Here is a 25,973-nt window from a genome sequence, read left to right on the forward strand (position 1 = left end):
CATCCCATTCCTAAACAATAGCCTTTAATATGGAGTTGGCTCCCACTTTGCAACTATAACAGCCTCCACTCTTCTGGGAAGCTTTCTACAAGATGTTGGGAGTGTGTCTGTGGGAACTTGTGCCCATTCAGCCAAAAGAGCATGTGTGACGTTGGACGAGAGGGCCTGGCTCGTAATCCACGTTCCAGTTCATCCCAAAGGCGGGGCTGAGGTCAGGGTTCTGCAGGCAGTTCCTCCCCAACAAACTCTGCAATCCACGTCGTTATGGACCTCACTTTGTGCTGGAACAGGAAAGGGCATTCCCAAACTGTCTTTGTATGCTGTAGCATTAGCATTAGCCTTCCCTGGAACTAAGGAGCCTAGCCCAAACCCTGAAAAACACCCCAGACCAACAGACCATTATCCCTCCTCGACCAAACTTTACTGCACTATGCATTCCGGTAGTTCGCCTGGCTTCCATGAAATCCAGATTCATCCATCAGACTGCCAGATAATGAAGCGTTTTCCACTACAGGGAACATGTTTCCACTGCTTCGGGGTCCAGTTGCACCACTCCAGCCAGCACCTGGTGCTGCACATAGTGACCTTAGACTTGTGTACAGCTGCTTGGCCATGGAAACCCATTTCATTCCCATGCCCATTCTACTGCCAGTGTTGTCTATGAAGGATTGCATGGCTATGCACTTGATTTTATACACCTGTTAGCAGTGAGTGGCTGAAACACCAGAACCCAATAGGTAGGAGGGGTGTCCACATACAGTATGTGAGGAGTCCTAAGAGGGATTTCCTATTATATTATCTTGAAGACCAGTGAATGTGTCTGTTGTCACTCCCAAATGAAAAGGCACATTTGAAACGTTCAATAGATTTCTATTTAGATTTTACAACATGTATAAAAAATGAAGGCATACAGTAAAAATAGGCACATTTTCAGACATAACATATTGCACTATTTGGGAGAAACAGCAATGATAAACAGAAAGAAACAGCGTATGATGGAATAATTCAGCATAGAAAACCTTGACTGCAACTGCAATGTGTCTCCAGTCTCAATGAACCTCTGCTGCAATAACCACGAGAGAAAGCAGGCAATTTACTCAATAAAAAACAAGGTGCTGCTGTGAATACACCCTTTGATCAGCCAGTGTTTTACAATTCAAGCAGATTGCTTGAAATGGAATCAAAGGTAATTTGACTGAATAGTTCTTCTAACAGCATTCACCCTGCTGCATTTATGCAGCAAGGGGTTGCCAGGTTGCAAAAAAAAAAAAATCTCTCTAAAACATGCACACTGTCAGAAACCTCAATAGGCTGTTATGAGGCTGATCGTCCCATGCTGAGATTAGACCCCGCAGTGCCACATGGGGTTGCTATGGCAGCAGGCCAGCTGAGAACAGTGATGTTTTGGCCGTCGCTTAGGTGGAAGAGTTGCTGCTGGTGCGAGCGGGACTCCCAATTCCCATGGTGCACCTCACCTGTTTACTGACTATTTTCAGCCCCATCTGTCACTCGGGAGAAAAGATGAGTGCAATGTTCTTTCTTGTTCTCTTTCTGACTTCACATTCATGATGAACAACAGCAAAAGCTTTCTCACTCGTTTTCATAATTGTGTATTCTTAGAATAAGATTTTTTAAAGGAACACGTCATCATTTCCCAAAATAATCTCGATCTTCTGCATCTGTAGCATTCAGCCCATTACCACAGACTATAACTCCTTAAAGTCCAAGGAAGTTCTTGATTTCCATACCTCAATTAACTACACAAAACTCATATATTAGCTTCATAGTAGCTACTAAATGAGTCATAGAAGAGTAATAAGCTTTAATCTTATTAACTGACCAATGAGCTGAATCTGAAGGGTTAAATCATCAACTGTAACTATGAGCCTATATTCAACAAATATTATAAACATAGGGGTGGGCAATATGTCAACAAAATCACTATACACTTCTCTGAGCACTTCCGTTATCCCCACTGGCCAAATTTAAAAAATAATTAATAAAAAAAGTGACCAATTGTCTGCAAAATCATGACTCACACTATGAGCTATTTTCTCCATCAAGTGAAGGAAAAACAGACAAAAATCATCACAACAAACGTGTGGTATCACCAGTAGCAGTAAATTAGTCAGAATTATAAAACGGACAGCTCCAGTCCTAAAATCTGATTGGCTGATCTGAAGCTGTAGTAAAACCCATGATGTACTACATCTATGACTGCCTCACAGTAAGTGAACTGTATATTACAGTGCTATGGCACGAAAAACCCTTGTGCTGTAAATGGAATAATCTTTGACTTTAATGCTGCTCGCATGGACCACTGAGCGTACTGAAGAAGAACCTGTTTTTTTTTTTTTACACTGAGGGGCTGGCAGCTTGTGTTCTTAACTAGAACATCTGGTCAGCTAGCCAACAGGCTAAAAGATAGCCAACAGCCTAAAGAACTCCATTCATTAATATCACAGACTTGAAGTAAAGTCTAAAAATGTCACTTGAATGGATTACACTCTTCAAATGTTTGTGTTTCAGTTAGCAGTAGCAATAAACCCAGGCTAAATCCTAAATGTCTCTACTCCCTTTATAGTGTGCTAAGTAGGAAAGTTTAGAAATTCTAGTCTCTACAGCCAAATAGTGCATGGTTTATTTGGTATGGAGTCCCAAATGTCTATTTTTCTAGCTATATTATGCATAGTTGGGATGCAGAAGTCAGTATTTAAATCCCTATGTAGTGCACTATGTAGGGAGCATGGAGCAGTTAGATTCAGCCCCATCACAAGAAGAGGGTGCTGCTGGATTGGTGCTAAATAAGATTCGCAGCTGTAATTTGGTGACCAGAAAGTAATTATAAAGTGAGGTTTTTGCATTAAAATTCATTTTTATACAACAAAACAAAACAGTAAAAAGACCACAATATATGAACGTTCTTCTCCTCATTCAGCAGTCCATGGTTTATTGGCGGAGTATTATTGATAATATTTTATGAAAATTGTGAATTTTTTTAGTTTTTATGTTGGCGTTTTCTAAATACAATAAACCACTTGCGGCTGTTGTGCGTTACTGTGATTTTATCCCAGAGAAGGGAACTTTGTGCCTTATTACTGTATTATAAGGCTAACAGTCAGCTAACTGTTACTGAAGCTGAAAAGGTTTCGGATTAAACTCTGTGGAAGACTAAACTTTTAGTTTTAGCCAAAGTTTTAATCAGCCACTCCACAATGGTGAACCATGCGTATTAGAGTGAGGCCTTTAGTTTATGCCATAAATGTCAAAAAATGAGGAAGAAACCAACTACAACTAACTAATGCTAACTTCTGCTAGCATCCCTATGCGATTCTAGTAGTTGTTAGTGATAAGGTAAGAAGACTTTCCGGATTAAACACAAGTTTCACAAAGACTTTCAATGTATTACTCTGTGAAAAACAAGCTTAAAGTAACAGATATGCTAATATTACCAGCTGTTATTTTACCTTTGCAGTTTCTCAGTGACTCTCAGTAGAGAGGCCTGGCACAGAGCTGTCACTGCTGTTTTCCATTTCTCTGATGAGAGTGCTGCTCGTATTCACTCAGTGACGTATGTAGGACTTACAAAAGGTCTAGAATGACTTATACCCCCTCACAAAATTGGTTCCGCCTATTGGAAAACAAAACGTGATTGATTCCTCTGTCACTTTGTAATTATGCCAATGGTTAATCTAACACATTTGGCCTTCCCTTCTGCTGTTGGAAATTCTAACCAATAGGAGAGCTCGCTTAGCTGTATCTGCCTAGATACCACAGAGAAAACAGTTCCTGATTGGCCAATTTTCCACTCAGCGGTTCAAGAATTGAACCCTTTGGTTGAAAAACGGAAGAACAGTACTGCAATACTTAGAGTTTTAAAAAAAGCATGATTTTAGTGGATTTAGTGCATTTTCTTTTAGATCCCAGACATCAGAAGGCCCTGAGGTTTCTAACATTCACTTTGTCTCACGTCTAACAATGAATAACGTCACAGAACAACCTTAAGATGAGTTTTCTTAGCTCCAGTGTTAGCTTTAGCATTAGACAATTTGAAGGGACAGCCTGAGTCGCTACAATCTCCAGGGACTACAAGATTCCCTGGTGTTCAGCATCAAATTTTGGCTTTGAACTTAATTCCTGAATAATAAATGTTTTTAAATGTACTCTTCCATGTGCTTCTGAGTTTTCCTTTGCACTACTGAGACTTTCAGCGTGTTAGCAAATGCTACAGATGCTACCACACAGTCTGGGCTGAACATTTGATGGATACAGCAACAGTAATTAAAGAAAGTGGGATTTATCTGGATTTTGCAAATGGCCAATTATTAAGAGCCAGTAAACAAACAAAACATGATGTCTCTATCATAGTAAAACTGCATAATAAGAGCTGATTAGCCTTTAGCCTAATGTGCACTCTTATTTACTTTTTTATCCAAATAGATTTTTATTCTCCTGTTCCTTATTCTGTTGAATGAAACTACCTCTTTTTGCATCCAGTATCTTTACATTGTCTCCATGTCTGGTGTCACAGTATTACATTTTGACATATCGCCCATCCCTATCTCAAAGGGTTATATCAGTTATATCAGTTCTGGCCTTCCCCAAGTAATCATACTCTATACTCTAACTAGATTTAAAAGAGAAAAACCGATCCAGGATGAGGACTTTTATTCGTTTTTATAAATATGGAGACCCTGGTACAGTTAAAATCACGCCCAGTTCAGGGCTGATCGTCAGTCAGCTAGTCTAATATACTTTACTATAATTGCACTGCCTTCATCTGCTTTCATGCTGATCTAGAATCAGCATCACCTACACAAATGCAAGCCTTAAAATGTTATTTATCATGAGTGAAAGTGGAGAAAACAGATTTCGGATCAACGTTAACGGCACAAACAAGGCCTACATTAATGAACATAATCCTTTGCAGCGAGAATTAAAACCTGCACAGCAAATCTTTTGAAGGCCATTCTGATCCAGTCAGCTGGAAGGAACTAGGAAACATCTTGTTTCTTTGCTTGTGCCAATTTCTTTTATTTTGCTGAGAATACAGGCCCTTATTAATCAAGTTGTGTACCCCCAAGAGTCCTGTTAACTGTGTGTTCCAACTTTGGAACAAATGACAGGATATTTAGAGACGATACAAGATGCCTCACTGCTCGCCAAGTGACTGAAGTGGTTTTCGTGGCAGATACACAAGTGATGACATGGCCAGAATGACTACATTAAATTCTAGGTCTATTTTAGGAAAACAAAATTATTCTTGCATTTGTCTTCTGTATGGGAACACTTCAGTTTCCCAATTGAGTGCATTAATGATGGGCATAAAAAGTGGTAGATTTAACGATAACATAGTGCTGACCTTGAGTGAGTAATAAATATCCATACTAATGTCTCAAATATGCTAACTTGTTTTACAGGAGTGAGGCGAAAAGAGGACTCAAGCATCCGCTAACTGCTGATAATGAACAGGTGAAACAAATAACTCATTAGGGTACGTTTATGGCTTCTGAAGTGCACCACTACTCAGTTGTAGAGAATCTTGGATGCTGTAGTTTGAGGGAGTGACTGAGCTAGGTTAGAAAATCCTCTCTCACTCATTTCAGCCAGAGAGCCAGACTTTACGCAGAAACATAAGCTCTGACTGCTTTAAATGAACATGTAAAACTCAGTTTAATTTTGAGATGTAGACTTATAGTTCACAAACACTTTAGTTTACTTATATATTATGAGCAGCAATAACGCATGTGTTTGCCAAACATTCAAATGCAACATGTAATATATCTTGCACATCTTCTTTATATATATATATAATTTTTTTTTATATATACATTTTATACCATGACTTGTGACAGTTATTACTTTAACAAGCACTGCTGTCTTTTAGGGGGAAAAACCTTTTCATTTACCAAAAAAGCTAGCATTCTTTTCTAATTCTGTAAAAGTGTATTCTATGGCAATGCAAAAACAACAACATGTATCATATTATAATATTTGAACATTATAACTCCCCTAAGTAGCTGTGCTTAGTGAGAGGAGGATTCTCTGATAGACAGTTAAATAAAGAAATCAGCTGTGTGTAAACAAAAAAGCTGCTTCACTACTGGTTGTAGAAATGTAACTCATTTTGAGCCAAAAATAGCAGTGGTGTCCAGGACTAAGCCTAGGCTACAGCCAAACTGCAGGGGCAATGGTGAATCACCACTGTAAATTCCTTTTTGTGTAGACTCAAGGCTAATCTGAGTCTGCGAAACTGGACCTACATGACAAGCCTGAACAATTACATTACTACTACGGCAAATTAATATTTTTTAGTATTTGAACATTTTATGTATATAGCCAGCAGCGTCCTGTGACCACTGAGACTGTAGAACTAGGAGGTGCACCTGTCTGGTAAGTAGAGCTGATAAAATGGACAGTGTGGCGTGTAAATAGTTTTAACGAAGCTGCATGATGGTGTATGAGTTCTAACCATAAAAAGAGAGCATTACAAGTTAAATCGGTAGGTCACTCATTTTGAATACTCTTCATATGTAATTTTATGACTTGGACTGTTAGTAGGTCATTAGACTCTCAACCAGGTACTATGTATAAATAAGTAAAAGCTTAAAAAGTGTCAGGCATGCAATTATATCAGATTTAGCAGCCCCAGAAGACCTCAATACTGTGGAAGACCTGGATATTCTCATGACTAACATTAGGCCTAGCAATGCCTTAGCATCACCATCGAAACAGCTGCTAGGCCATGTGATAACTTATAGATTTAGCAACGTTTAACGTTAGTTCATTCTGACTAATCACTTCAAGTGGGCATCCTCAACAAGTTTGTCAGAACACTGTTATGGTGGGAAAGCTATCCCAGTTAACCAGCTCAGAACAGTGAGTATACTGCATATTGGTATTATGCTTGAGACTTGAGAAGACTGAAACAAACAGTTTGGCCCCAGATGTACTTGATCCACCCAAGACTTGCTTGTGTCCAAATTTTGCTTTAGTGTTACGACAGTACAGTGATTCTAATGGAAGCTTATACCACCAATTTTCACTGTGCAAGCATAATGCCTAAATCATCATACGCTTGATATTTATATAATTAATGCTGTGATTTTTGTGAATAATTGTAAAATTTTGTGTGCATCATTTGGCTAATTTCACACCACAGTTAGTACCGACCTCAAAATGTGATGGATGACAGGCATGCTTCGTTTAGAGTGAAAAAAGCAGGACACGTTTGCGTTGTATAATACTGGATTTACCTGAACATCAATAATAAGAGGTTTGGAGTTCATGGCTCCCAAAAAAATTCAACATTCGCTTCATACCACTGCCGTGCTTGACGTGGTCAGCGGACTGTTGCCAGTGGTGGAGTTTTCCATTGCAGCTTTACTGAATACAATGGAATATTCAGTTTCTGTCTGCCACCAACATGTGAATGTAGCATGACAACCACAACAAAGATGACATTTGAAAAAGTTTAAAATTAAGTAACAAGCTTGCCAAAATGAACCTGAACACATTCAGCAAATCTGTTGGCTTTGAAAAGATACGTTTTGATTTCATTCTGGATAACGAAGCTATATCCAGAATGAACCTACAACACTTTAATGTGCTCCAAATGGGCTAAGGTTTGTTGTGCTTACAAAAAAATGATCTAGATGCGCTGAAAAGGCAGAGGAACAAAGTCAGTAGAGTTAAGCAAATATCGAGTGCGTTAATATGTACTTAATAATCCAATAACTGCAGAAAATCCGATAATGACTGGCTTACAGAGTGCATGTAAATGGACTCATTGTGGGTTGTACATGTATTTACCTTTTTGTTAAAGAGCACTGACAACTTCACTTCAACATTGTTGACTAAATTTAAATGAATCTGCTTCTGTTACATTTTTGGATCCATCAGATATGTAAAAGCAAAGAAATCACCATGTTCTACACCAACATCAGACGTAAACTACAAGGAAGCTGATTGTTTGGGTTTCTAACAATGATAATTTACTCTCTGCCTCACCGTTTGAAAGCTACTGAAAAAAAGAAATGTGAATCTGGAAAAATGAAACCACCATTACTCCTCACAAAACATGGCTCCCTGTTTACATTACAGTAATTTTATGTTCTGATTGGCCAATCAAAATTAAATATATCTGTGGGTTGAATAATGACAGTGAGAGGCTGTTGTGCTGTGGTAGGGATAGGAGAGATTCTCTCTTAGAATTCTCCAATGGCAGAAAAACCTCCCTGTCCTGTCCCTAAAATTAAAAACTCAATACTTTGCATGTGAATGGCATATTCTGCATGCAAAAGACCTGTATGTATGTTATAGAAAAGGAACAGGATTCATTGCGTTGCTTTCCATGCCTGAGAAATGTAAATGCCGTGTTAGGCAGGCAGTTGCATAGTCAAACTTGGTGGCTATAAGCTCCCATTACTAGTTACCTGCATTAGCCTTATAGCTAAGGTGAAGATGTAGCCATGTCCTAATCAACTGCATTTGGAGTAAAGAGAATATTACATGAATCTGAACTTTGTCAAACTAGTCCTTTACGTTATGTGGCTTACGTACTCATCGGGTCTTATGGGGTAGCAGAAGTCCTCTCCAGCCTTCTCAGTGTTGTAAATTACTAAAAAAAGTAGATTGGGACAGTGTCCCTAAGTGCTTTAACCCAAGATCAAGATCTTCAACACTAACTTGTCCCTCTGATAAAGGTGATGGTCCAAAGGTGACTTCAGTCTTCCAAAAGATTAGTGAGGATACCTTCTACCCTCAAAGTATGGAGCAGAAGATGCTGCCGTTGTTATGGCAACCACTCTCCACAGTGGTGGTGATTCTGCTGGTCATGCTGATGGCAAGATTGGCAGGGTGTGCCGAAGAGGTGGTGCTGGGCGGATTATTGCAGAGGGGACGAGGAGGTGGATTTTCCAGAGCCCAGGGAGTGTTAGGTCTGCGAGAGAGAGCGAGAGAGCGAGCGAGAGAGAGAGAGAGAGAGAAAGAAAAAGAGAGAGTTCAGTCTACAACTTCACAGGTTGCAACTACGTGTAAGAAACTGTAAAAAATTATATGATGTTAAAATGATTGAAAAATAAATTGTAATAATACTGATTGTATATATAATAATTGTAATCTAGAATGCCTCGTATTTGCTAAGTGGTGATTCAATCTCAAAGCAGATAAAATAAAAAGGAATGAAAAAAAGAAAAAGACAATTACATTATTAATCATTTAACAATCTCTCAATCCAAAGAATTAAACATATTTTAGTGTGTTTAGTGTGTGATTTACAGGATTTATATCCATACTGGGTATGGTAATATTGAATAAAATAACCAAAATGTTCAAAAAATTTTAATGATTTCAAAATTTTGAATAGTAGTATATAATTATTATAAAATAGAAAGTGACTCAGTATCACTGTCTACTCGTCCTGTGAGGAGGACTGCATATTTACACAAAACATTTAGCCCGTTTGCTTCGTCTTGCGTGGAGCTGCATCTCCAAAAGCAGCACAAACTGAGTTACGGAGATCTTAACTGTGAATGAAAGAGCTCGTGAATTTATCTCCTCAATTTTAAAAGAAGGCGAATAAAAAGTGAAGGCCAGTGTTTCTGTGGTGATTCATCTGACTCACCTGTGCGTGAGCAGAGTGTTGCTGAGTACAACGCACTCTTGGTTGAGCGGGTTGGTGTATATTGGCGGCTTAATGTTGACTGGGAAGCCCTGATACACCAGGTTTTCCTGAATAACACCCCGAACCTGCTGCCTCACCGAGATAGCGCAACCCTGCAAAGCCTGTACACGATTCCTCAGGACCTGCAGGAAGTACACACACCATGTGTCTTTACCTCTGTAAACTGTAGCTAATTTACGGTGACAGCTCGCCAAAACAAATTCATACAAATTCATTACTCATTACCCCAAGTGTTAGCTTTGCACTGGAGTCATAAAGCTAACGCAGCTAACAAGTACTGGAAGTTTATACTCTTTATTTTGAGTGCTGTTTCGGCAGTGACTATTTTATTTCATCTTCATCATAATTTAGAAACACTTGCCAGTACACGAGTAGCAAGAAGCTTTGAACAGCTGTAAACACGTGAACATTTTTCTTTAAACCACAAAAATGTTTACAAAACACTTCTTAGGCCCACTTTCTTATTTTTACCCCTCCCTCTTGTTTTTGAGTGTCAGCTGGCCCCTTGGAACTGAGTTATAAAGGGTAGTGGTTGGTATCTTCCCCTATGAAATGTAACAACCCTCAAATAAAGAACATTACTTCATGAACAGGCTACTAGTGGTGCTCTGTAGTCGACCCTGCCAGTCTGCAGAGAGAGCAGAGGAGGGTAAAGTTCAGCAACGTCGCTGCTGGGCTTTAGTTATATTTAGGCAGTCATATAACTTCAAACAGGGGGATAAGACAATTAATTATTATTGACCCTCTCATATGTTTGAGTAATATCAAGCTGAAGTCAGCTATTCGCCAGCTTCTTGTTCATGTTTTCTCTCTCCACTTTAAACGTAGTACATTTACCACATGTACAAGCCTGTTTAAGATGAACACCCAATATAGTGTGAGGCCAGTGTGTGGTAACTTAGGCACACAGTTTGCATGATGGTAATTGGTGTACTTTTTGCTTGCTACCCTCCATTACTTGTTAGCTATCTTAACCTTGTATCTCCAGCAAAACTAACGATCAATATTCTGACCATCAAACATGTTTTATCTGACGATATTTAGAGCGAAAGATAAACTGTGTAAATTAGATTTTTTGCTGAACTACCATTTTAATACTCCCTTTTGGGGCAACAAGATGGAAAATACACCTTGACATCTGCGCTCTCCATCACTCGTATTCCAATGGCGCCATTTCCAACCACATCGTTCTCCACAATTTGCCCATCACCACGAAAACAAATTCCATGGCAACCATTGCCATAGATGCCGTTGCCACGCAGCTCCACCCGGCACTCTCTGTCCACAGTGATGCCCACCCTGCCGTTGCCATGGACGCAGTTCCCGACAAGCCGGGTCAGCTGAGAGCTCTGGATGATAGACATGCCAGCTGCCCTGTTGTTGGCCACCATGTTGCCCACCACGTTCAGCGCCTCACTGCTCTTCACGTACACTCCCACTGCTGCAGAGAAAGAGTTTCTAAATGTGTGTACATAAGTGAGAAAGAAGAGTGAGGACTCCTCTACCCCACCCAGCAATGGAAAGAGACTAGACCACAGGACCATTGATGACTCAAAAAAAAAAAAAACTTTGATACATTGTGTTTCTCTCCTGAAAGACTCATAAAAACATACAGTTGCAAAAAAAAGTATGTGAACCCTTTGGGATTACAAGGATTTCTGCATAAATTGGTCATTAAATGTGTTCTGATCTTCATCTAAGTCACATCAATAGACAAACACAGTCTGCTTAAACTAATAACGCACAAAAAATGATATGTTTTCATGTTTTTATTGACCACAATATGTGAACATTCACAGTGCAGGGTGGAAAAAGTATGTAAACCCTTAGGCTAATGACTTCTCCAAGAGCTAATTGGAGCCAGGAGTCGACCAACCTGGAGTCCAATCACTGTGATGAGATTGGATGTGTTGGTTAAAGCTGCCCTGCCCTATAAAAAACACACACCAGTAACAATCATTTATTCACTCCCTCTAAGACTGACTCCACTTTTCTACACTGGGCCAATCCTGGAATTGTTAGCTTTCGTGATTTGTATGAGACATTTTTTTCCAGCTTCGAGAAATTAAATTTGAAAGTTAAGCTTCCCCCCAACTATTTTTTTCCCGCTACCTACAAGTTCGCCACTGTGCCCAAACTCGTTTTGCTTCTTCTTTCCCTTACAAACCTGAGGATAAATCCTGGGAGGGGGTTTGCAATTTAAAACCAAACACAAAAGGCCTAATATCAAAACTATATGACTGTATTATGACTGTTCATTCAGAGGCTGATTTCAAGCTCGAGGCCAAATGGGAAGCTGATTTAGGGAAGGAGCTGGATGATGATTGGTGGTTGAGAGCCTTGTCAAGGGTCAACTCCTCCTCACCATATGCTAGACTTGGCCTGATGCAGTTGAAGTTAGTCCATAAGGGCTTATTATACTAAGGCTAGACTGGCAGAAATCTTTTCAAGTACCGACGCTGCATGTCCGTGGGGTGACTCGGATCTGGCTGACTTAATGTTCTGGACGTGCAAAAAACTAGATAAGTTCTGGGCAGACATTTTCACTACTTTATCAAGAGTGTTTAATTTGAAATTGGTCCCTGACCCTCTGTGGCCAATTTTTGGTGAGCCTGAGGTCACTCCTGCGTGTGCGGTCGGCAACTGTAGAGCTTTAGCCTTTACTCTATTGCTAGCTAGACGGAGGATTCTCTTGAGTTGAAGTCAGCTGCCCCATCGTCATATTCATTGTGTTTAAAGGATGTGATTTTCTTTCTTAGCCTGGAAAAGATTAAGTTTGGCCTTAGGAGTTCTGTTCATAAATTTTATGAGACATGGCAACCTTTCATTATTTATTTTGAAAATCTTCCTGAGTTGGCGGTCGAGGGGGCGGGGGAGGAGGAGTTTTTATTTATTTATTTATTTATTAATTATACTGTTACTACAGTATATTGTATGTGTTTGTCCTATTTCTGTTTGTGTTGTATATGTATGTTTGGGGGTTTATGTCATAATAGGTTAAAATGGATGACTTCTACGTAATTATTTGGAATGTGTACTGGTTTGTTATTTCTTGCCAAGTCATCAATAAAAAGAAAGAAAAAAAAAAAAAAAACACACCAGCTTTGAGTTTGCTGTTCTCAAGAAGCACTGCCTGATGTGAACCATGCCTCGCACAAAAGAGCTCTCAGAAGACTTGCGTTCAAGAATTGCTGACTTGCATGAAGCTGGAAAGGGTTACAAAAGTATCTCTAAAAGCCTTGATGTTCATGAGTCCACGGTAAGACAGACTGTCTACAAATGGAGAAAGTTCAGTACTGTTGCTACTCTCCCTTGGTGTGGTCGTCCTGCGAGGATGCACAGCACAGAATGCTCAATGAGGTGAAGAAGGATCCTAGATCGCTAGTTAAAGACTTCCAGAAATCTCTGGCACATGCTGACATTTTTGTTGACAAATCTATAATAATCAAACATTAAAAAGAATGGAGTTCATGGGAGGACACCACGGAGGAAGCCACTGCTGTCCAAAAAAAACATTGCTGCACGTTTGAAGTTTGCAAAAGAGCACCTGGATGTTCCACAGCACTACTGGCAAAATATTCTGTGGACAAAACTGAGGTGTTTGGAAGGAACACACAGCGCTATGTGTGGAGAAAAAAGGCACAGCACACCAACATCAAAACCTCATCCCAACTGTGAAATATGGTTGAGGGGGCATCATCGTTTGGGGCTGCTTTGCTGCCTCAGGGCCTGGACGGATTGCTGTCATCAAAGGAAAACTGAATTCCCAAGTTTATCAAGACATTTTGCAGGAAAACTTAAGACCATCTGTCTGCCAACAGAGCATGGGTGATGCAACAGGACAATGACCCAAAACATAGAAGTAAATCAACAACAGAATGGCTTCAACAGAAGAAAATACGCCTTCTGGAGTGGCCCAGTCAGAGTCCTCACCGCAACCCAATTGAGATGCTGGGGCATGACCTCAAGAGAGCGATTCACACCAGACATCCCCAGAATACTGCCTAACTGAAACAGTTTTGTAAAGATGAATGGTCCAAAATTCCTCCTGACCGTTGTGCAGGTCTGATCTGCAACTACAGGAAACATTTGGTCGAGGTTATTGCTGCCAAAGGAATTTCAACCAGTTATTAAATCCAAAGGTTCACATACTTTTTCCATGTTCACATGTTGTGTTTAATAAAAACATGAAAACATATCATTTTTTGTGCGGTATTAGTTTAAACAGACTGTGTTTGTCTATTGTTGTGACTTAGATGAAGATCAGAACACATTTAATAACCAATTTATGCAGAAATCCAAGTAATCCCAAAGGGTTCACATACTTTTTCTTGCAACTGTATGTGATACGTGATATGTGGTATGTGATTTTGAAGAGAGCACAAAAGCATAAATGTAGACTACTGAAAGCAAAAGACATAAAAAGTAATTTTAGAATGCAATTTTGGCGAGAATCAAATTTAATCATTACGAGCCTAGAGATCTCCAACCTTACCACTCAGCAAATCAAATCAAATTCAAGGGAGCATCTGAAAAATTATGAGAATAAAGCACTATTCAAACAGGATTATGAGGAGGGTGGGTAACGCCAATTTGCTACAACATGTCCGTTATGTTTATGAGTAATTGGCACGGGATGAGAAATCTTGGTATAAATAACACAGATAGAAGTGGCTACATGATTTACATATGCCTTTATTCCAGAAGTAGAGTAGAAAACACATCAAAACACTTACTTTAGCTGTTAGTTTAGGTTTACCATCTGTGTCTTTAGCATTGTCATTAGCTTGGGAATTCACTACCAACAGTCAACTTTACTGCATAACATCAAACTTTTTTCTTTTAATTTGACTGCTTTACTGTTTCATTGTTGTATGCTTAAGGTAGAACAGTAGAACAGCTTAATTTTAGTCACAGAGAGAAGAAACTACTTTCTTTACCACAGCATCATCTGAAGAAGCTGACAGAGTCAAGTGACTTCTCAGGTGATATGAGAGAAAACAGAAATAGCCCAGTGTCTATGTTAGGCTAAGACTGAGCATTCCCTTTTGTCCACTGCCTCAAAAATAAAGCGGACTAGACAGCAGGCGATCAATGGTCAGCTGCATTTTCTTTTTCATTTCAAACGTTCCTGAAACGCCTAACTAGCTATTTAACTAACATTAACTTCTTTTGTGCTGTTTGTACGATGAATTACACACACTTACTTGTGCCCTCCCAGTATAAAGATTTTGACTTAATCAAACCCGACAAAGAATTTTAAACGGTTTTACACTACTAGTACGCAGTGTTAAAAACCCCAAGCAATGCTGCTCTGCGTGATAAACTTGGACCAATGCCACACTAACTAACATATCAATACCATGTCAGTGTTACTGCTGCACTGAGAATGATTATCACTCAAATAATACCTGCTCAGTGGTGGTCCTGTGATGATTCCTTTCCACTGGTAAATGAGGCAGATAAATTGTGCAGTCACAAGTGAGCTAGTCAGTAATTGTAAGCTTACAAAATGCACCTACATGGTAAGTGGACCTGATAAAATGGACAGGAGTGTAGATAAGAGGTAAACTGTCTACTCAGTGTATGGACACAAGAGTCAACTGAGATTTAGGCAGCAAAAGAACAAGGGCTTGTAGTTTGTGAGCATTTCTCACCTCCGTTGCGGCTCATGCAGTTGTTCTCCACTAAGGCTACAGTTATTGGCCGACGAGAAGAGAAACGCTCGTCTTCACTGTCCATGTCACTTTCCCACGCCAGCAGCTCACCTTCCTCATGAAAGTTTTCCTGACCTCCCCTCTCCCCTCCTCCTCCTCCTCCTCCTCCTCCTCTCTCTCGTTCCTGCGCTGGCCGATAGCCCTCGCCAGCTCCCGAAGACTCTGGGTCCTTCCGGCAAAACACGGCCAGTCCATACATGCGGTTATGGGTAATGTAGTTTCCAATGAGCTGAGGGAGACTTGATGACATCACCCACACTCCGCAGCCCCTATTGCCTGCCACAGCCAATGTGAGAGAAATCCAAGGTTTACAACAAGGTCTCTACAGCAAATTTAAAGAAACAGTTTTTATAGTTTATTTTGTATTTAAAGAAACTTTTTATAATCCCAGGGAACACCATGCAAAATATTAAAGATATCTGTATGATACTAAAATTGAATGTTATGTTGGACGTAAAAGAAAGTTTAAATTAAACAAATATCTAATAAAACACTACTTTAAAATCTATATCATCCCTTAGTCCAAGTCCAATTATCCCAGCAAACAAGAGCTGAACACAGTGCAAGTGGAGAGAAACAAGTGAAGGGGAATATGAATGCAAGGGGTGTTGTAGACCCTGGTGGGTCCAAGACTAAAAATATTAACCAGCTCATGTTGGGCACAGCCTTAAAGAACTTACAAACTTCAGTTCTGAACAGGACTACCTGCTCCCACACACCCCCACAGAAAATCTGCACCTCCGCAACCTAGACACTTCTCCCACTCCTTCCCACAGTCCTGTATACCTGGTCTCCATCTGTGCTATTCATGGTTAAAAAAAGTTGCAACACATCAGACTTGCCTTTAGTCAGCTTTACTATCATGTATTCACCTTTCTTATGAACATTTTCCTTAGTTCCATTTATTTATTTTTCTTGTTATTTCTTGTTATTTTGCTGTTAGATATTATAAACAAAAATAAATGAATATCAAGTTGTTTATCAAGTGATTATTATCATTTTATTTTGGCAATCCATTAGCTTCTTATACAGGATTCTTATACATGTATGAATATGGGTTGATTAACCGTCTGCTCCCCCTCGAAACACTCACAATTAGCCCTGCATCACAAGATATTGTGGGTTGTCTTTTGGGTTTCTCGAATGCAGACCTCAAACATGAGGATGACAATTAAGGGATGCTTACACATTACCAATTAGCACTGTGCAAACTGAATCACACAGTCTTGCTTAGGTGGTATTTGTAATAATAGACACAAACAAAGAAAGAAAAAAAACAGCCTTCATGATTGTTGCTATTGCTGTTCATAGCTATGCGACTTACTTTTGTCCAATATGAGAGATAACAGTCTTAGAATCAGAAACCGCATAAGCAAGCCTACTTGAGAATACATCACAACTGAACACGTTTTACAACTACTGGCAAAAATTATGGAATCACCACTCTTGGAGGAAGATCTTTCAATTGTTTAATTTTGTAGAAAAAAGTTCATCACAGAGACATGCCACAAAAGTTTTGTTTCAAAATTTCAACCTTCTGGCATTAAGAAAACAATTAAAAAAGAAATAAATATAATTGTTGTAGTCAGTCACAATTGTGTTTGTAGATCAAGTAGAGGAAAGAAATATGGAATCACTAAATTCTGAGGAAAATACTACGGAATTTTTTTTTTTTTTTTTTTTTTTTTTACGAAATGTAATTTGTAGTTCTAAAACAAACACCTGCATCAGATTAAATCTGCTAATTAGTCTTCAGTTAAAAACGAGTGCTCACACCTCGGCGAGCTGTTTCACAAAGTGTACACGAGAGATGTCAGTAGAAACAAAGGAGAGAATTATAAAACTTCTTCAAGAAGGTAAATCATCACAGAATGTTGCAAAAGATGTTGGCTGTTCCCAGTCAGCTGTGTCTAAAATCTGGACCACATACAAACAAGATGGGAAGGTTGTAAAAGGGAAGCATACAGGTAGACCAAGGAAAACATCAATGTGTCAAGAGAGAAGACTTAAAGCAAGAGGTCCTGAAAACAGAAAATGCACAACAGAACAAATGAGAAACAAGTGGGCGGAAACGGGAGTCAATGTCTGTGAGCGAACTGTAAGAAATCGCCTAAAAGAAATGGGATTTACATCCAGAAAAGCCAAACGAAAGCCGTCATTAACGTAAACAGAAAAGAACGAGGTTACAGTGGGCTAAAGTAAAGCAATCGTGGACTGTGGATGACTGGATGAAAGTAATCGTCAGCGATGAATCGCAAATCTGTGTTGGGCAAGGTGATGATGATGGAACTTTCGTTTGGTGCCGGTCCAATGAAACAATGAAACAGTCATTGATGATCTGGGGCTGCATGTCAGGTAAAGGCATGGGGGAGATGACAGTCATTACGTCTTCAACAAATGCCAAAGTCTACATTGAAATTTTGGACACTTTTCTTATTCCATCAGCTGAAAGGATGTTTGGTGATGATGACTTCATTTTTCAAGATGATAATGCATCTTGCCATAGGGCAAAGGACGTGAAAACTTTCCTTCAAGAAAGACATATAATGTCAATGGCATGGCCTGCAAATGTCCCGATCTCAATCCAGCTGAAAATCTCTGGTGGGAATTAAAGAAAATGGTCAATGACAAGGCTCCAACCTGCAAAGCTGATCTGGCAACAGCAGTAAGTACAGTTGGAGACTGTATTGATGATGAATACAGTTTGTCATTAGTTAAGACCACACCTCAGAGAATTCAAGCTGTTATAAAAGCCAGAGGTGGTGCAACAAAGTACTAATGGTGCAGTGTTTTTCTCATGATTCCATATTTTCCTCAGAAATTAGTGATTCCATATTTCTTTCCTCTGCATGATCTAAAAACACAGTTGTGACTGACTACAGCAATTATATTTATTTCTTGTTTAATTGTTTTCTTAATGCCAGAAGGTTGGAATAAAAAAAAAAACAACTTTTGTGGCATGTCTCTGTGATGAACATTTTTCTACAAAATTAAACAATTGAAAGATCTTCCTCCAAGAGTCTGTGGTGATTTGGGCATGCAATCTGTGGATGCCTGATGTATAACACTACTTGTTTAACTTCTTGGCTGATTGTTTGGGGTAAGAGCAAATTAGATTTTTACTAACTATTCAAGTTAGTCCAACTATTCAAGGCTAATTAATCTTGACTGTCATTCCCAAATAGGCAGTGCTATAAAAAGAGATGCTCACCGTAGATGTGGTTGCCCTCAATGAGCCCCCTGCCTCTCTCCCCCACCACCACTCCATCTGAGTAGCCATGACAGATGAAGTTATTGCGCAGTATGGGATCACCTCCTCTACGAATATCTGCACCACCCCACTGATTCTGTCTGATCACGTTTTCTGCAAAAGACAAACAAGTCATAGAGGCAAGCAGTAGGCAAGAGATCCCAACAGAGAGCAAGAAAGGACCAAAAACAGAGAACAGTGAAAGACTCCCAATGGCAGAGGCAGAGATAATAACACATATTTTCCAGCATTTTTAAACATAATCCCTATCTACCACAGCTGTAGCACACTCTTCAGTTATTAAGTAATTTTAAAAGTTTATGCTATCAGAAATGAGATTAGTTTTCCAGAAGGAAGAATCTAAGGTAATTCACAGCTTCAAATGTTCATTATATATAAACTGAGATTAATTGCCTTTGTCTTTACTCAAATTGTTTAATAAAGAAGCACATTTTTATAGCTACGTTAGTAAAGAAAATCAGCTTCATAGGGATGTTAAGTTCCGCACTGAGTATTAAATCTTGCTTATTTCATTTTAAGTGCCTAATGGCCTTTAAGTACCTAATGGTACATATTTATTACATAACCGTTCAAACATTAAAGCCCGTCCAGACCACTTTGCTCAGATGAGGCAGCCTTACTCCTAGGATCACTTAGAGTTCAGTTGGTGGTGTGCGGAGATGCTAATGACAAAAAGGAGTGATTGCATTTCATCGTGCCAAAGGCCACAGTATGAAGTAGCTGAATTTTCAGATGTATTAAAGCGACATACAGGTCTACCAGCAGTGGCAAAAATCTACAGGAAAATCTTGTCAGAATTGTGGCCGAAAGACAAAATTGATGGACAGGGACTGCCAGTGTTGCATGGCTTGTAAACAAAAAAAACTACTTCAGTTCCAGACAAGGACTGCTTCTAAAAGTTAACACAAATCCTTCACAACAAATTTCTGAAAGAACACTCTGCAGGAAACTGCACGCAAGTGGCATGCAAGAGGCAAGAGGCCAACAAGTAAGATGCCAGGGTAGGCATCCATGAAATCTGGCCCAAGTGCGCAATTCTCTGATGCAAGAACGGCCAAACATTGATGTCAACATCCAGAAACATGTCCACTCCATCCAAAATCGAATCACAGCTGTTATTCTTGCTTGTATTTCAATGGCAAGGCTACAGTAACAGATTCTCTAACATGTTATTAACAAATTAACTTTCACATCTCAAATGTTCACAAAATTCAGAAACTGCCTAAGGGCTTCTACTATAAATGGGTTTGTATCACAAGTATTGTCCATGGTATTCGACTGTATGACATAAATGATCAGTTCACTACAGAAAAAGTCATTATAGCCATACAAACCAGTGATCAGGCCTCTTCCGTTCTCATTAACAGCAATGCCAGCAGCAAGGCCCTGGAAAATGTGATTCCCACTGACAGAACGAAAAATAAAGAGGGGAATTAGTACTCACTGTGGGTTTGAACAATGATTCATCAAAACTGAATTTAGTACATCAGCCCAATTAACATGACAATTTATGGTTCCATATATATAGCAACTTGACCAATAAAGCAACAATATTGCTTTCACGCTGCTTGTTTATTATTATTAACACATCTGACATATTTTCGTTTTATATATATATATATGTATATGTATATATATATATATATATATATATATATATATATATATATATATATATATATATATATATATATAGAGTCATACTTGCAAGCTTCTTATTAGAATTGTAATACTGTTGCGCTATTTAGGCTGGAACAGAAAATCAGAAAAGAAACTGGCAAATAAGAAGATAACTTCAGCTGTCTACTCTGGATGGTTTATTAGCCAAGCAGTTTGAACTGGAGAGTGGAGAGAGCAAGGTTTATTTGAAAGAAATAAAGTCATCCTCTCATCACACTCATCTCCTGTTTGGAGCACTTGCGACTCAATGTATGCTTTTACAGCAATAGAAGAAGCAAGCTAGAAAAACAGATAAGCATACAGACAGAGAGAGGTAAATGGAATAAAAAGCAAGGTAAAGCTATCACCTGGTTTAGTGTATGTTTTATCATGTACATTCAGCTGTACTTTCAGAAAACACTGTTTATGATCGCTATGCCAACATGCTTTAGTGTACACTGGTTAGATTCTGGTTGATGTCAGGTTGATGATGTCTGGTTGATGATTACAGTCTTGCTTGTTCTGTATCCCAGTGGAAGTGCTGGAATAGGTATAAGGATGACTGAACTGCTGTCAGCTATGGACATACGCATAAGCTGGACACCTGCCCCACTGCTGTCTTTTGAAGTTTAAATCATAAACTTAGTCTCCTCTGCAGACCAGGTTCTGCTCCTGCCATGTTGAATGTTATAAACTCATACTTCAACTTTCTGATTGGGAATGTAATCAGATAGAGACATTTACGTAATTATTATTCTTCTATTTAACTGATTATTTACAGGATTACCCTCCTCATTCAATTGGACATAAATCGTACTTGGAATGTATACATGAATGTATTCTGATCCGACTGAGCTATCAGTAAGATTGCTAACAAATGATTAGGCTGCATGTAAATGTAGCTACTGTTGTTTCATCACTCCAGCAGCGCTGCTGTATCTGATCCACTAAGACCAGCACAACACACACAAATTCACCACCACTACGTTAGCGTTGCTGTAGTGCTGAGAATGATCCACCACCCGAATAATGCCTGCCCTGTGGTGGTCCTGACTGTTGAAGAACAGAGTGAAAGGAGGCTAACAAAGTATGCAGAGAAACAGATGGACTACAGTCTGTTATTGTAGAAATGCTCTCATATGATAAGGGTAGCCGATAAAATTGCACAATGAGTGCAGATAGAAGGAGGTGTACTTAATAAAGTGGCCAGTGTATATAGATACAAGATTTCCACGCTGATAACCACCGTATAGAACCTTCACAAACATTCACAAACAAATGCCTTCTCATGCATTCCTTGCTACCTGACCACAGGGTTGCCGTTGAAAAGAATGTAGACTCCAGCCTCTTTGTTGCCGTAGATTTGGTTGCTGCGAATGAAACCTTTCCCGTTACCCAGGACGACAATCCCAGAACGCAGCCCACTGTGGATTCTGTTACACTGTGGCCATGGAAAGAACGAAAGAAAGGCAGACAAAAAACAATAAGACAATGAAAGACAGGGCAGAATGTCTTGTTTTCTTCAGTCACAATGAAGATTCACAATTTATTAAAATATGCTTTAAAACCAAATTTTTCTAGTACATATCCATTTGATATGCGCTAGAACAACATTTTTGACTAATAATTACATTACATGCAAAGTTTATTCAGCTACTCCTTCTCTAGGGGCTTAATAGCTATATTATATAGCAAACTGCTAACATACAATCTGAAAAATATGGATTTAACCACGGTATTATCAAAAACCTTTTTGTGCTTTTTATTAATTGCATCTTTTCTGGGAAAGGAAACTGATTGTTATATATATAGTCAGCTGCATAACTATTAGTCTTTGTAGGTAAGTAGCTCAACTCAAATGTTTGTCAGGGTTTGGGCCCCTTAGTTCCAGTGAAGGGTAAAGTTAATGCTATAGCCATTAGTCATAGTCATTTTAGACAATTATATGCTTTCAAAGTTGTGGCAACAATCTGGGGAAGGTCGTTTCCTGTTCCAGGATGACTGTGCCTCGGTCCATAAAGTGAGCTCTATAAAAGACATGGTTTGGTCACTTTGGTGTGGAGAATCTCCAGTGAATTGCACAGATCCCTAACCTCAACCCCACTGAACCCCTCTGGGGAAAGTGCATTTCGGTCAGTGGTAAAAAAAAAAAAAAATCTCTCCTTCATGGTTGAAGAATTTCAAAAGATAGTAGCAGTTTGGGGTCACCAAGTCTCCAAAAGTGCAATCAGATGACACCTACGTGCCAAGAAACTGTTTGGAAAGCTTGCCAGAAGATAGTTTTCCTTCATCACACACAAACATAAGCTACTGGAGTTCACTAGATGCCACTGGAATATTGACTGGAATCAGGCTTTATGGCCAGATAAGACAAAAATAGAGCTCGTTGGCCTCATTCACTCAGCTTTAAACATGGTCATCCAAACCTCCTGCCCTAAGCCCCATTGAAAAACATGTGGGGTGAGTTGAAGAAGGAGGTCCAAAAAGTCCAAGGACATAGGACCATGGAGGATCTGGAGAGATTCTGTATTAAGGAGTGACATTGATTAGATTTGCTACTCTTCAAGTATTGTAAGCGAAATGTCACTGTTATGTTGACAAAGGGAGAGCACACAAAGTACTGAATACATGTGTGGCAATAACAGTGTTTGAATTTTTTTTTTTTTATGCAAGGTAATTAACTTCATTTTTCCAAGACCTTTTGTTACCTATCTCTACTAAGGGTGCCATCACTCGCGGGGCTGACTGTACAGCATAATCGCAAACACAAAATCTCAGTGTATGTTTACATGCCCTGCAGTGTTTACACAAAATAAATGGCAAAACAGCAGCTTTTTTGTAACAACAGAGACTATAATGCCATCCTCAGCTTAAGCTAGGTTATTAGTGCAGACAGTTCTGTGGGTGGTAGACGGTTACCAGAATGATGGGGTTGGCTCCTTTGCGGATGTCTAGTCCCGCTTCCCCGTTGGAATGAATGTTGTTCTCGGCAATAAGGCCTTGGGCGGAGAGACGCAGGAAAACACCAGATGCTCGGCACCCACTCACCTCGTTACGTAACATCACCAACTAGCAAGGAAAAAAAGGCCTAGTGAATGTGCTTACCATTACATTTACACTTACATAAACACCTTATTGTGATTATATAGCTATACACTGCAGAACCAGTGGTGAACCCTGAATGGGAATCCATGGTTTAAAACAGGCCTGCACTATTTTGAACATTATTTTTTGCTAGAAATGTGTTTCTTCTGTTACAATACTGAGCTGAGGGACTTATGCTTGAGGCAGCCTAGTATGAAGATAAAGTGTGTGATGAGTTAAATACTTTATTGATCCTAATGGGAAATCTCTTATTACGCTGTCTAACTATGCCCAGTCTGGGAGCACCACAGTGTCGCCAGCACAGACGTTAAGTATCCTGCCAAAAGGCACAAGCAGGTACCACCAGTCAGCCCTGGGATTTGAACCCACGGCTATCCGATTGCTGGCTCACCCCTTTTACCACAGGAACAGCAAACCAACATTTAGTGCACATTTGACTGACTGGCCTCTGACAGTAGTCATCAGTTATCACTGGTTAATCTGAGCACTTCTGCCCAGTAACAGACTGGTTCTTTTCTTTTTTTATATATGCACTATAGTATAATAACCTGAGGAATGTAACCTGAGGACTGGTCTGTGTTCAAAGAACTATAAAATGGCCATTTGGTCATATGTTCGTTTCAAAAAGGCAGTCAAAAAGTCAGTTCAGGGTGTGACACACTGTGCCCATCCAGGATAATTTACTGCATTTTAAAATGACTAATAGTCTTAAATAAAATCTAAACTGGATTTTTACTTTCTTTAAAATATTCAACAAAAACATAAAATACGGGATCTGGGTCATACAGAAGAGCTCAGTTGAACGGTCATAGATCTGCCCTAGTCAACTTACAGAACAGGAGAGCAGGGTCACTGAGTGTTTAAGCATGAAGAGCATAAACACTGCCTACCCTCCACTCACCACAGAGTTCCAAACTGCCTCTGAAAGCAACACCAAACATGAGACCTGTGTGTCGGGAGCTTCATGAAATGGGTTTCTTTGGCAAAGCAACTGCACACAAGCTTAAGGTTACCATGCGCAATGCCAAGCATTTGCTGGAATTGTGCAAATCACTCTGCCAGTAAAGTCTCGAGCAGTGAAAACGTTTTCTCTGGAGTGATAAATCATGCTAGAACAATTTGTTCTGTTTAACTGGAATTTGTGCAGTGCAGTGAGTAATTCTTCTTTATATTTATCTCACTCTTCTGTGTACAGTGTCCCTGGGCATCTTGAAAGGTGCTTTAAAATTTCTATTATTATTATTATTATTATTATTATTATTATTTCTACCCATACAACCCAACATTTTTCCTTTAAAAACAACTAAGCTTTAAATTGAAATATTTTTGTGTACCATGCTTCTTAAACCTCTACCACCCCAAGTTATCATGTGATTACTGACATCATCTACTTTATATCTTCATATTTTACAGCTTAACCCTACATTCACACCAGCAGCGACTTTTTATCTCTTGACGACCAAATGGCTGACCGCTTATCACGGGGGCTTGCTGAAATTGAGCAGACTGTTGGTTGCCATGGTTTACTGGCGCCAAGCACAAATTACACACATTTCTGCTAGATGAAAAATCACTTGTGTGCTTTTTTTTCGATTCAATCCCTGTGTCTCTGCAGTCAGTTTGTGAGGAAAACAGTATTTGGTCTTTGCACTTACTGTCTATTTGCGGAATGCACCATTGCCATTATTTCACCTGTATGAGGAACAATTACCTAGGAACCAAAAATCGAGCATACCGTTTCACAATGACGGAGATTACACATATACTAAGCTGCTCAATGTTCAATTCCTATTGGCAATCGGCATTTTGCTTCACTTCTTATTTGAATAAAGTCATACTCCGGTCAACTTTGTTACATCGCTGAGTCCGCCCACTTTGCGTCACCAACGTTCATGCTGCTTCCTGTCGACAGCTCTCATTGAAAATGAATGACCTCCGCCTTGCTTTGTTGTGTCGCTTCACATACCAGTGTGAATGCAGGGTAACAAGCAACTCTGTACTATTTCAGGCTACATCCGAGATTCACCTGTCTCCTGGGGTAAAACAGAACTATGGCAATGAAACCCAATGTACAACCTTGCCTAACTGTATGTCCTTCTCCGTACCATGAAGCCACATGTATGACCTGGGTGGTGTGGCCGCTTTACCTTAGCATTCTGGATACAGCGCACTGCATAGTTGAGTCCACGGAACACATTGGCCTCCAGCCTGGCCTGAGCATGGTTGCACAGGTGCACACCTCCTTTGCCATCCCGCAGCAGGCATCGGCGTAGCAGGCAGCCCTGCACCGAACTCGCCAGCTCCTGTGCCTCCGCATCCCGCTGCAGTTCCGCACTCAGGCTCAATAACGCCGGAAAAGAGGCACAATCCGGCAGTCCTGGCTCAGAGAGGTGTGCTAGGCCATGCTGCTCATATGACAGTGTGTAGTCTATGTTGCTTACGTTCGCCCCTCGCAGTTCATTGTCCTCGTCGCTGGACTCATTTGACGTGTCCATGCTGTCGTCCTCGATCACGGTGCCCTCCTGACCTGTTAGGA

The 25,973-nt window shown here is 39.7% G+C and overlaps 1 protein-coding gene across 1 annotated transcript in view; it reads right to left on the reverse strand.

Annotated features, from left to right (window-relative positions):
* Positions 1-849: 849 nt before the first annotated feature.
* The window catches only part of fbxo10 (F-box protein 10), a 32,458-nt gene continuing 7,334 nt past the window's right edge, over positions 850-25,973 (reverse strand). The window contains exons 4-12 of the mRNA XM_017709348.2: positions 25,585-25,964; positions 23,252-23,401; positions 21,637-21,773; positions 20,008-20,078; positions 18,614-18,766; positions 15,343-15,678; positions 10,816-11,126; positions 9,626-9,807; positions 850-8,941 (exon numbers count right to left, since the gene is read on the reverse strand). Of these exons, the coding sequence (XP_017564837.1) occupies positions 8,764-8,941; positions 9,626-9,807; positions 10,816-11,126; positions 15,343-15,678; positions 18,614-18,766; positions 20,008-20,078; positions 21,637-21,773; positions 23,252-23,401; positions 25,585-25,964 (1,898 nt within the window). The 3' untranslated portion in view covers positions 850-8,763. The remainder of the gene's footprint in view (positions 8,942-9,625; positions 9,808-10,815; positions 11,127-15,342; positions 15,679-18,613; positions 18,767-20,007; positions 20,079-21,636; positions 21,774-23,251; positions 23,402-25,584; positions 25,965-25,973) is intronic.

This window comes from Pygocentrus nattereri, chromosome 22 (genome assembly GCF_015220715.1).
Source record: "Pygocentrus nattereri isolate fPygNat1 chromosome 22, fPygNat1.pri, whole genome shotgun sequence".
NCBI lineage: Eukaryota > Metazoa > Chordata > Actinopteri > Characiformes > Serrasalmidae > Pygocentrus > Pygocentrus nattereri.